The sequence below is a fragment of the Anarhichas minor genome, unplaced genomic scaffold, assembly GCF_050575085.1.
Source record: "Anarhichas minor isolate MPS153535 unplaced genomic scaffold, ASM5057508v1 ptg000027l, whole genome shotgun sequence".
NCBI classification, from domain to species: domain Eukaryota; kingdom Metazoa; phylum Chordata; class Actinopteri; order Perciformes; family Anarhichadidae; genus Anarhichas; species Anarhichas minor.
In genome coordinates, this window is record NW_027466473.1 from 22,852,489 (window position 1) to 22,866,168 (window position 13,680).

General features: G+C 41.1%; 1 protein-coding gene across 1 annotated transcript in view; it reads right to left on the reverse strand.

Annotated features, from left to right (window-relative positions):
• The window catches only part of doc2b (double C2-like domains, beta), a 100,360-nt gene that overhangs the window by 47,405 nt on the left and 39,275 nt on the right, over window positions 1–13,680 (reverse strand). The window contains exon 2 of the mRNA XM_076102314.1: window positions 4,877–4,956. Within this exon, the coding sequence (XP_075958429.1) occupies window positions 4,877–4,956 (80 nt within the window). The remainder of the gene's footprint in view (window positions 1–4,876; window positions 4,957–13,680) is intronic.

Here is a 13,680-nt window from a genome sequence, read left to right on the forward strand (position 1 = left end):
ACATAAGTCGCATGATTTTAACCTGCAGGGTAGAAAGAAAGCCCGACAGGATAGAGATCAGTTGCACAAAAGGACAAGTGTCTGAATTTGTTCTATGGATTTAATAAATTGTTAACAGGAGAGTCTATGGGCTGTTTTTTCTACTACCGTCCTCCTCGTTCTGTGGCTCGGAGCCCTTCATTTCCACCTACAAAGTAGATTACCAAGTGCAGTTGGTAAGAAACCCACAGACCTCTTACTTTATGCAAAAACTGTCCAAATTGTTCAACTACACTCTTCTTAAACACATTTACAGGCTTTCTCAGTATCCAGAAGAACTGTCTTAACATATCGGGGATTGCACGAACACAAACACCTGTTTCTCTGAGCGTTGGTTATCTAGTGGAACAAGGAACACGAGTAAATAAAAAAGCGCCTCACTATTGTGCTTTTGTTATTGTGATGACAACAAAATGAATTACTCGTTCCTTCTCTTTGAACAATACAAAGCAATGAAAAAGAAACACGGAAAGTGACTAAAAATGATATATAATTACCTTTGTAATAGCAGAGCGGAAAGAAAAATGAGAACGGGTGAAAATACATATGTGATGATTGGCAGCCGGATTGAAGGGCAGTGATGCAGGTAGCATTTTGTCGGTTGCGCTAGGTGGGTGAATGAAGGGGCAGTGAAGGGCCTTGGACACATTCAAATGTCTAAGATGTGGGAAGGTTGCTGCTGGATCGAGCTGCAGAACGAGAGCTCTATTCATGCTCTCTGCGTGACATCGTGAAAATGGACCTCGGTAATCCCAATAATCATCAGTCAAGACTTCAAGTCCCCAAGACAGTTACATCTAGACTTTTTTTAGTTTTTAGAGTCAGATACAGCAGTGTCCTAATACTGAAATACATAATGTACTTCTTAATAATTTAACCAAGAGGAAGGAAGTAAGTAAGTAAAATGTATTTATGAAGCGCTTTTTACAGACATAAGTGCTTAAGAGGGCAAAATTACAAAGATAAAAAACACAATGTGACCATATAAGGGCCAATAATTTACATACACACAGAAAATACAAAATTAAAACATGGTTTAAAAGCAGGTCTAGGACATGGGTTTTACCCAGACGCCAGTCTAAAGAGGTGAGTCTCGAGCTGATTTCTGAATGCGTTCACAGAATCTGCGAGGCGTAGAGGTGCAAGCAGAGCATTCCACAGCCTCGGTGCTACTGCCTCAAAAGCTCCGTCACCACGGGTCTTAAGGCGAGTGCGTGGGACAGACAGAAGACCTAAAGCGTCTGACCTGAGAGCGCGGGCGGGTGAATAGGGGTGAAGTAGATCAGCTACACATGTAGGAGCCTGACCGTGTAGTGCTCTGTAAATGAGAGTGAGAATTTTAAAGTGTATCCTAAAAGCTACAGGGAGCCAGTGGAGAGATCGGAGTGATGTGAGACCGTCGATTTGTCCTGGGGAGTAATCTGGCGGCAGCGTTTTGGAAGCATGTCATGAGGCTCAATTCTGAATATAGAATGTCACTTTTAAAGCTACATTCATGATCTGTCTCTAACTTTGACCAGGTGTATTAATTCTTACCTTGCTTACATATTTTAAACACAGTACACAGGTAATTACCATAACCACATCGTACCTGAACTTCAACCACATTTACTCCACCTTAGAGGGGAACTCCATAGGTTTTACGAATCAAAGTCTCCTAATGGTTCTTGGGGTCAGTTGTTTAGGAGAAAGATTTATAAAATCGAGCGGCCCACTTGTGTTGTGGGTGACGTAGGCGCCTGTTTTTTGACGAGGAAGAAGAATACATGGAATAAAAACAGACGTTGTCTTTGGTTCGGCTGGATTGATGATTCTTTCCTCAAACCGTCCATTGAGAGTCTGGAAATGTTGTAGGGTTCAAGGGTCCCTGCTCCACTGCGTGTTATAAACAGGATAAATATAGAGTGAGGGAGCTGTAGAAGAGAGAGAGTACCGGGGCCCATAGTGCTGATAAAGCAGAAAGGGCATTTAGACTATTTCTAATAGAAACGAGTTTGCCAAATGAAGAGGAATCGGACTGAAAGAAGAATGATCACTCAAGATTTTAATTGAATGTTGATACTTTAACATTTGGGAACATAAGAACAAATGGCCATTCCTTAACACTTCCAGTGGTGTTGGAGGGGTTAATGCATGAAATCGGCTCTGGCTTTAAGTCAGTTGTGTCGCAAAATAATTCACTCTTGCAGTTTCTGCTGTTCTGTTTGTCAAAAATGGCAATTTATTCTTTTCCAGATCGGCTGAGCGTCACTGTGTTAGTTGGAGAAGGTCAATGTGATTAATAGTAGTTCAGCAGGCAGAGTTGTATTAGAAATAAGACGTGTTGTTCTTTTATTTTTATTCAATTCAGTGGTCATTTGCGACCTCTTTTGTCAATTTCTGAACACTTATATTTTTTGGACCAATCATCAACAGGGCTATGGTTATGTAAGCATTGTATGTTTGAGCAATCACTGCTTCATTCTTATAAAACCCAATCCCCACTGCACACCGTCACTCTAACCAGCGCCGAATTATCAGAATTTAGTGTTTAACCTTCTGCCGTTCTTCAGAGCCAGGATCTATAAGATCCAATCAGAGGAGGTACTCTCAATCACAGTTATTATTGAAGCTACTGCTGCTTTGGTGACAAAAGCAACAGAAAAAAACCCTCAAATTAAATCCTGAAAATGGGAATATACAGTATTTGAGAGAGAAAAAAATCATTTTTTCTCCTTCTGGTTGGCTAGGCAGCAGCCGAAGACAGGAAGCAGAGCAGTATAGAAAAGAACCATCATAAATCAAGATGGCATGATGCCCACTCTGCTGTCCAACACTCCTGCCAAGACTGGCTCCTCTGATGCCCACTTTCCTCCATAGCAGCTATTCAGGCAGACAGATAGGAAGAGTTATAGCTGCTGACGGCAGCCGTGGCTGTCGGAGCCGCCGCTTCATCATAACAAACACAGGAGAGGGAATCAGAGAGGTAAACACCTCTGGGCTCGTATTTATTGTGTTGTGTTCGATCAAAATGATTAAAAGTTAGATATGGTTTGCAATTGCAGTCCACCCCCAATATGCTAGATATGTAGATGAAGTATTTACTGAACAATTCATCAATGCTAATCTGGCTGTCTAATGTCCATAGGAAGCCTGTAAGCAGTATTGATTCAGCTACAACATTAATCTACTCTGATCTGGTGCCCCGTGAATACAATTCATACTCCATCTGTGTTTGCGTGTTCATGTTGTGACGCTCGGAACCATCCAGACGTGAGGTTAAGCTCTCGGTTTTGCTGGGATGTCATTATCAACTTTGTATCAATCACAATAAGTGTATATGGTGGGATAGTGGTATTAAAATGTGACAGAAGCCACCAGCTTGGCCATAAAAGTTCACAGAGAGTTGCATGCCCCCGGACCCCCATAGCTGGTGACCTTTTCCCATCTGCTAGCTTGTGGAAAGCCTCTTAATTGCAGCCTTATTGGGAGATGGCTTTAGATTAAAGCATACAACAGTGCAGCTTACAGTCCTAAACAACACTAATAATAACACCAGTCCTTGGTGACAAACCAACATGGTCTTACTGCCCCCCCCCATCCACAGCAGTCGAGAGCCGGCCCCGTTTTATTGAGGGAACCAGAGAGATGGTAACGTCAGGGTTGGTCAAAGAAAAACACGTCATCCGTCCAACACTGTATTGTTGCTCCAACTGGCTTAATCTGGTAGCATTTCATGAAAAGTCATGAAAAGAGACTTGAAAAATGTCTGTTATAATGTAAAAATGATCTCCTATGAAACCAAGAATAATACAATAACATTTATTAACAATAATGTGTTGTGTTGAGCTCCAGTTTAGGTTGGCGTTGTGCTGGTGGGCGTTACATTTTAAACACTTTCTGCTGTAAGAGTTGAGAAAGACAAGCGAGATCTGATTGGAGTTAAGTAATGAGAGAGAAGAACAGTGTTGCTGATCAAACGACAAACTCCTCAACCAGCTGAGAGAGTATGGAGAGATTACTGCATGTTGGTGTACTAATGGAAATTATTAAAGGAATTGTACAACAGTACCGGCAAAGTAACACTTCAAACAGGAACAGATGGTCTTCTCATTACAGTTTGATGAAATATACAGAAAAAAATAGAGGAAATTAAACCTAAAGGTCCGCTCCCATCATATCCTGTTTTTAATAAAGGCCTCTCTTCAGTTGAGGTAGCTTAAGGTCTCGGTCACCATTTGACATTTTACAGTACAGTCGGTCCAATATTCAGTCTCCTTTCAGCTCTGTTTTGGTCTCCACCAATTCCAGAAATATTAGAAGTTGAACATTATTCACCAGTGAGTCACCTTAGAGTCACTTTTAATATGAAACCTACTTATTAACGCTTCTTTGTTTCAGACAAAAGTGTTTGGATGCACATTCCTGGTCCGTTTGCTTCACAAATAATGAATGCTTTCTGAGATGAAAATAGATAATTTAATATCTCTCTCACAGAGGGAACAGTGGGACGTGTTAAGTCGCTATTCCGCAGCCTTTTTGCCAGTACGTGTAGGTTGACACGAGAGTAGGCTGCTGCTAAAATATTCATGTCTGACAGTTATTGAATTTGAAAACGTATTGAAAAACTGTCACTTGGTTGATGTTGATCAGCCTTTTTAGCGCCTCGTTACGAGGTAGCGACAGACGTTTGCTCAGTCAATAATGAATAAAACTCAATGCATATGGCCATTTGGGATCAGTTTAGCTAAATCCAAAGCAACAGATATGAACACTTGTGTGTATATATAAAGTATATCCAAGAACAAATATTTGATGGTAATAGAAGCTGCAAAATAACGTCATCACGGGGACTCACCTTGGCTTTGTTGATGGTGCAGTGCAGCGCATTGTTCTCCTGGTCATACTGCAAACTGAATTCCAAGGTCCCCAATGTAGCTGTAAAGAGAAGCAGAGAAGAAGAACAGAGACAGAGAGAGAAAAGGAGATTAGTGACACAACACAACAACAGGCTAGCTGGGGAGAGAAGAAACCCAAACGGGTCCACTTTCATTGTTTGAGAGAAAAGTCCCGATGGGAAATCTGGTAACAGAAATAATCACACAAGCAATGGACATTTACAAAATTTGTGGAGTTTTGTTGTGTAAAGTCTTGATTAACGAAGTGCACATGTCCCTGAATACATTACGTTTTCTGATAATGTATTTTTAATTATGCAAATGAGGCATTGTCTTTTTAAAGATGTGCAAATTTAAACACATTTGCAGAACAGAAATCTGAACATTGTACTGACCCAACCTGTTGCTCATATAGCTTGATAGCTCATATTCTGCTCACCGTCTACAATCCTATACTCAAGACGGAGAGCAACAAGCGCCAGGAAAGGGTTAAGATGTGTGAAACGGAAATACACACTCTGGCATGATGCTGCCGAGTGCACTAAAAATAATTGATGCATATTCTCTTCAAGTGGGCGGCAAAAAGTGCAAATGTTAAGTAGTCAAATTGGAAAAATGAATGGACATAATTCGATTGTTACACTTTTAAATAGGCTAAAGGCATTTTATCATCAAACAAATCGAATAGATTAGATAAAGTTGAGAAGGCTTTGTCAATAGTATTTATCAGAAGATAAAATTAGCATTCATATGGTGGCCGAGTCAGATAAGTGACTGTGAAGAAGCAGAGACAGACAGATACTGTAAGTTTATCGATCAAGATTTTCTGAAGATTATGGACTTTGAGTTGAGATCCCGTGTAGAATTTTAAGTAATACTGCGTCGTCAGAACGTTTTTCATAGTCTTGTGTTTACTTTGATCGGAAATTGTAATTCTAGAATTAGAGGTTCAGTTATCTCCATTGTGACCTTTTCCCCGCTTGAGGTGTTCCACTGCGCATTGTTTGAACCCCGGGCTGAAAGCGAGACCCACTTCACCCCTGCTCGATCTAATTAACCAGCTTTTCTTTCAACTCAGAGGCGACTATCTTTTACTGAAGCGCTGCAGTGCTGAGTAGTGAACTGAAACAATTAACTCATGGTGTGATCTCATCCCTTGTCCCTTCAAAATGCCAACGTGACATTGGTCTCTCATCTCCTGGATCGATGAAATGTTGTCAGTATGGAAGCGTTTCAACAACCACGATATTAAATAAAAGCAACGTGTGGGCTGCAAAAAGCTTCTCAGGTTCTAAAGCATTTTGTTGTTGGTACCAAATAACACCCACTTGTTGCTTCATTCACACTTATATTTACATGAAAACACCATTAGTTTTATGGATTTGTAATTGTACTTATGGATACTGTAAGCACCACCTCCTCCGTCCTTTAACTCATCTTAAGAACTTTCAAATAGAATTGGCTCAAATGTAGCAGATGAGCAATGAAATGTGGGAAGATCCAGGAGCGGCTTTTTATTTTGGTCGGTCTGTCCACTGTACAGACATTCATGGTGCCGAGAGGATGAATTCCAATGACTTTGTTGATTACCTGGTTTTTCCAGTAGCGCTACAATCAAGATGGCATTTGTGTCTCAGAGTGAAATATCTTGTCAACTGGTTACCATTCAATTTAGCGCACATAAAAGTGCTTTCTGATCTGACGCCACTATCGGCAGCACGACATCATTTATCAGTGTCTTCCAAAAATGTCACTGACGTGACACCACTATGGTAATGGTTTGGTAAGGTTTAGTCCATGTGACTGGATTGTGGACTGCTGATTTGGTGGTCGCCATCTTGGTTTGTGGCCGTCGCCATCTTGATATTTTGCAACCAGAAGTGACACGAGAGGGTGGAGCAACCGAGCGCTAAATAAGACATTTTTAGGACCAAAGGCGACCATTGACTTTCATGAACTGAAAACACACTGTGAAATGGTTAGAGTTCAAAGCCGAGTCCCAGACTGGACAAAGTCATGGTAGTAACCTGTCAATCACCGTGTAGCCCCGCCCTAAAGCATCCCCTGCTTTATGGTCTGTTTGACTCTAAATGGACCATAATGTACTAAATGAACATCATGCTGTATTGAAGAAGACTTGAAACTAGAGATTGAGACCATAAACTCATGTTTACAATGTTTACTGAGGTAATAAATCAAGAGAGAAGTAGTCATTTTCTCATAGACTTCTATACAACCAGAGGAGTCGCCTCCTGGTGGACATTAGAGAGAATGCAGCTTTAAGGCTCTTCAGGATTGGCTTCACTTTTCAGAACTGTAAGTTGCCGCCTGGTTTAGGCACACAAATAAACACATGTTGTTTCAGTGCACTTACGTGTCTGCAGGTATTAAAATGTTCACTGGCACTGAAGGTAAAACCGTTTGAGTGAAGAAAGCTCAGCGGTTTAACAGGTGTTTGAAGCGGCGGTGGGATCAGCAGCACAGAAGAGGTTAGCTAAGGACCAGACAGGAGCTCCAATCCAGCAAAGGGCAAAGCTTTGGTGTCTCACTCGAGGGAGGTTTGACAGCTGTGAGGAATGAATAGATTTTTGAAAGGAGCTTTGGTCTGTGAGTTACAGTTTTCAAACAAATTATTCTGGTGCAGTTAATGTTCCCTTTAATTATTTTAAAGTTAAGAAAAGAGTGGGAAACTGAAAAGATAATCTTTCTTTTAATGTGACAGTTTTATGGCAGCAGAGGGAATTAGTTTATAAAGTACATGTAGAGTGGAATAAAGAAAGCTATTTCATTACCCTTTAAAGAACCCAGAGTCATCCAGATGACTTCAGGATATAGCTGATTTAACCACCAGGCCACACTGAGGTCTTGAACTGGGATCTCCATTGACGGTAGTACCCTTAAATAAACTCACTTCCAAAACATTCAATTATTATTAATTCCAGTTTGGAATCAAGTTTCTGTTTGTGATTAGAGTAGTCACGAGTCTCCTAAACAGCAATGAATCAATGCTCCTCTCCTCTTCACCACCTCCACCCCCAACAGGCACTAAGCATTTACTTTGCTGCCCATCGTTGTCAAATTATATCTTCTAGGATATTCTGGATTAAATTTGGTTGCAGACTGTTTAGAAGCGGCACTGAGCAGTTTTGCACCAAGTAGCAAAACGTGATGGTGACACGTGATATATGGGTTTTGTTTTACAGAGTTTAACCATCACTGTGCTCAGTCACGGTTTGCTGCTACTTGGTGCAAAACTGCTCAGTGCCGCTTCTAAACAGTCTGCAACCAAATTGAATCCAGAATATCCTAGAAGATATAATTTGATTGTATGGCAACATTTGGAGCTTCACCAAATCCAAGGCTCGTTTGGAGTCCTGGTGTGTCAGATTTTGTTTCTGTCAATTTGTGTCTAACTTTACTTAACCAGGACCAATCCTTTTCCTTCCTCAGAGCTCAACCTAAACCTGAAAGACAACCTGAATTGGCAGTGCAATGATATTATAACTGGAAAAAAAAACCAAGAATCTCTTAAAAAGTTGGACCATGTGACTTTTTAACGCCGCTAACAGCAAGGCCTAAGGATGTAACATGCTGTGCAGATTTCCTTGAAATGTTGCTTGAATTCTCATGATCCACAGAGGATGCACCTTTTGTTGACCCCAAAACCTTTCCTTAGGCCACAGGAAGTCAAAGTGCCATGATATTTACGAAACACATTCATGCTCCTCAGAGGATCCCTCTAGCTTTGTGCACAAGACAACAAGAACAATCTAATACGGATATTTATATATAATTTGCTGAGCATGGTCTTGCTCCCAGGAGGTAAAACCTTTTTAATAAACCACTACATTTGATCCCACACCACTGTTTCATCTTAGCCCTGATAATCAGACTGATCTGCTGTGTTGTTTTCACTTTGTGACTAAGTCTGACATTGTGTTCATGTTTGGGCTGCCCAGTGGGGGCCAGGATTGATTCTGGCTCTGGCACAGGGGAATGATGCCCCTATTCTTGACCTACAAAGCTCTAATTTGTCAATTGTTTCTCCAAGGAAACAGCAGTCGATGAGCACAACACCAGTCCTAGTTGAAAGGCTGAAAATATATCAGAGATGTGGACGGTGTCTCAGAAGCTGAGTTCATGTCTAGATCATGTACTAGATCATGTATTTATATTGGGAACAATTCTTTATGTTGCCATGGCATGTTACATAACTTCCGATATCATTTAAGTGTATATCACGGTTTTAGTAAGAATATGTGTGTTTGCCATTTTCTTGCCGTAAAGTGCTGGAATAGATATTTTGTTATTTACCTGTCAATCACCGTGTAGCCCCGCCCTAAAGCATCCCCTGCTTTATGGTCTGTTTGACTCTAAATGGACCATAATGTACTAAATGAACATCATGCTGTATTGAAGAAGACTTGAAACTAGAGATTGAGACCATAAACTCATGTTTACAATGTTTACTGAGGTAATAAATCAAGAGAGAAGTAGAGTCATTTTCTCATAGACTTCTATACAACCAGAGGAGTCGCCCCCTCGCAAGTTTAAGGCACTTTCGCATTGGCTTCACTTTTTAAGATCTGGAAGTTGCCGCCTGGCCGTCACGTTGTAATGGATCTGAAATAAACCCTTGTTCAAATCGTCCCTTCTGTCAGTACGTACGAGTCTTCAGAAAAAGGTTTTAAAATTCATCGGAGCACGAATCGGAACTCGGATAGCTTGCAGACTTTGTCGAGCATGGTAGACGGCCACTATAATATCAGTGTACTTGTTGTGCTGCCGAGTTATGACTGTTATGGCAACACTTTGTTGTTCTTCTTTCGACTGCTCCCGTTATGGGTCGTCATAGAGGATCATCTGTTTCCATGTAGTGAATGTATCCTGGGCCTCGACCGATGCCTTTTTTAAGATCAGATTTTATGATCCGCATATTTGCGGTTACGACAACACTGATGCAGGTAATCATGTGTCCGGTGCAATGACGGCGCATTTTTTTCTCAATATGCAACGTAATGGCATGCCTACTCGTCATATTTAGCTGGTGTCACCACCATGACAAAGGAAAGGCAAACTTTAAAACATTCTTTGGGGATAAAGGAACAAGGCGTAGTTCTGTCCTGCCATGAATTTACTGTAACGTTGCCTGTGTTTATCTGTGTGTTCAGGGCAACAGTAGGATTCTATTAGGCAGTTTGTGGAGGAGCTGCTTGGAACTATTTTACAGTCCAGATGCATGAGCCATCTGGATATCTGTGGGGTACAGCTCAATAAGATGTGACGGTGCTGTGAACTACAGGAGTATAATAAAGTGGAGTCATCGTTTCCTTCAGTGGAGTCATATTCCTGTCCTGCTGTGCATCCTAATTTCTGTGACTTTCAGAAAAAAAAGGTGATGGGTGTAATTCAATTTGTGCGGCTACTTGAAAGCAGTAATCACCCAATTTTCTGCAAAGAATCGTAAATGACAGTTCCTGGCAAAGAAAGGGATAAATGATCGTAATAATTATTTGTACTCGGGTCTTTCTTTCGATGCTGCTGAGTTACTCTGAAACAAAGTGACTTTGAATGTGGCTGATGCTTTCTTTTCCCCGATGTGAGAGCAGAGTGCAGTAGGGTGCTCGTAAATACGTTGAATTGACATATTACTGAAAAACACATCAGGTGACGCTCCAGATAGATTGCTGTTATTAAAAGCAGGAGATAAATGAGGTGACGTGATTGTTTCCCAGGCAACGAAGGATGACAAGCGTGGAGAGAAGGCATTAAAATGTTTACAGCACCCGGTACGTTGTACAACATACGTTGTTCCTGCTGTGTGGAACGATTTGTGTGCTGAGGGAACTCTCTGCCTGTTAACAGTCTTTGGTTTTGAAGCCGACATATCGACCAATTTGTTTTGTGAAACGATGGATTGAGGCTCTGGAGTGACATCCGAGGGGGGGGAGCATTTGCTGCGCAGGTCATACTTGCCGTTCTTGCATTGACCATTTAGACTGTTTATGATGCTAACATGAAGGGCACAGTTGATTCAGGCCTCTGGAATGCTCCATTTCCTCCCTCACCTCTCAATCCATGAACAGTCCATATAAGGTCTTGTCTGGGCTAATCTCAAGGCACATTAACCTGATCTTATTCTCGGCTCGGTGCAAAAACAGCACACAATTTGTCACTTAATTTGTGCATGAGGTGACATTTTAAAAACTTGGTGTCCAAAAGAGCGCCTGTACGGCTATTGAACAACTGGTAACGCAATGAAAACAGCCTCGAGCCTCCACCACAGTCAAAAGGGCGTAACATACCCATTCACACATTTGTGCTTGATGTGATACGGCTGAGCAGCTCGTCGACCATGTCGGCGGGCTTTTTATAATAATGGTCCGCTCTCTCGGCAATGATGGTGTTAAAAGAGCTAATGAAGGAGACACGGTTGACAGGCACAGGAGGTTCTTCTGAGTGATGGCTGCTGCTAAAGTGGCCAAATACCATTTACTTTGACATACACTCCTTTATGACTATTAATATCAGCATTATTTGTGGTGTTAGTATTTGTATATTGTTTTTTACAAATTCATATTATATTATTTTATATATATATATTTACATTAGATTAGTCTCTCACCTTCGCCCAATACTCATTTGTGGAGCATGAACGCACCATAATGAAACTTAGTGCGACCTCTGCACGTTAGCTGTTACTGTAGCTATATTTAGCCAAGCAGGACCATCCTGCCCATCGGCTGCGAACAGCTAACGTCAACTAGCTCTCGTTTCTGCAGATTGTTGTTTACAATGTAGCATTTTCATGGACATTTTCTATCGTCCCCGTGACAATGGGGCGCCATTAATCATGAGCCCTGATCAACGGTATACAGATCTGTAGAGAAAATGAGTACCTTCACATTTCAGAATGTTGGCATTGATTTGGTACTGAGCTATCGGTTCTCGTTACATCTCTACTTCCTAGCTTTCAGCTAATCTTGAAGCTGCTGTTATTGGTCTTCTTTTTTTGGCCACTAGGACAGAGAAAGTTCAAAATAAGCGGTTCCACAAACCCCTGACATTTGAGCAATTAATGAAGCTGTCGTGGCGACCATGTTGGCAAAGTAATAGCCAGTTTACACATCCATCAGAAACAGAGCAACATCAGCACTCACAATCTGAGGAAGCTTAAAGCAAACATCCTCTGCAAATAGCAGAGATGCTGCCCGAACGTCGCCAAACACGACACTATCCAAACCTCAGCGTGGCTTTGATGTTCTGCTCATGTAACCGTCTCCTACAAAATGATGCTTCCATACAAGTAAACTGCTTCCTCAATTACCTTTAGAGGGAAACAAACAAAACTACTTATGTTATGTTTCGTAAAAACAGAATTGTTTGGCTTAAAATTGGTTTGTTTTTTATGTTATTTGAGTCAAGGACCTAGATTTGAATAAGGTACTAACACGAATAGTGGTCTCCTCGGTGTTTGTCCTGTGTTTGTTTGACCCGTCCACCCAGACATCCTCCCTACGCAGAACCGTGATTAGAAATGTACTGTGATATGGGAGGAAATGGGTTTCCCTCTAAATGTTATTGATAATACAGTTCTGTTGTATGGGACCGTTTGGGAAGTGGGTCCCACACTACGCACTTCTGCTGTGGGACAAGTTGTGTCAAGGGACAAAAGTGTAAATCCGTCTGCTTATGCAGTGCTTGAATGAACAATTAAGATTGCATGCCAGCATCCCATTATGTGCCTCTCATTAGAGTTGAAAATCCTCACGGGGGATGACGGCTTCTGTAAGAGACGTTGTCGTTATTAAACTTGTTTTTGCTCTTAACCACAGAGCTCATTCAATGTCTGATGGAAGAAAAATTGGGATTTCGACCTCAGCCGTCACAACATTTGAAAGTGTCGGACATTCATGTAATCAGTTTTTAGACGTCGGGGGTTATTGTGTGAAACCTGATAGAAACTTCACCACAGCTTCCACCTACAGAGGAAACGATTAAGACTGCTCACGACTGCACACACTTGCACATTAATCAAGGATTAAATCCAACAGACACTGTAATGCTTTTGAATTAGAGTTTATATTAATTTACAACTACTCAAGTATTTTGACACGGGAGAACATTTACTTTTTAGTAATTTAATGACAACATGAGAGCAGCCGGTTATGTTTAATATATCTCAATTGTGGCAGCACATTAGGGACCTCTTGTCTCATATCGTAGCGGGGTGGCATCATCATGCCCCTTTCAGATACACTGGCAACTGAAGAAGAGCCAGAGTCGGCAAACATTAACCTGTAGTCCAAATGTCTTCAAATATATTCAATGGATGTCTTGTGTTACCTTCTAAAGATATCAGTATAATACATTTATTGTCTTACACGCAAGATGTACTATTTTAAGCACCTTAAGAACTCAATATAGTGAACAAGCTTATTTTGAATTAAAAGGTGCGACATGTTGCTCAGATTGTTTCATGACAACAAAGCACACGACCCCGGTCTCGTTCACACGAACAAAGGAAGGAAAATGACTCTGGATTCAGCTATTAGTGCACTTTACATCTTCGAGGACCTAATGATTTAAATGAGTGTTTGCACTGGGAAGTTTATTAACCTAAAGAAAATGTTTCTGCTCAGTTATGGACATCTCTTTCCCGATACAGTTCTATGGGAAAAAGTCTTTTTGGGCCCCATGGCATCACGTGAAAAATATCAAAGAACATAGATGCCGTGATGTCTCATCAAGACATCTCCAGTAT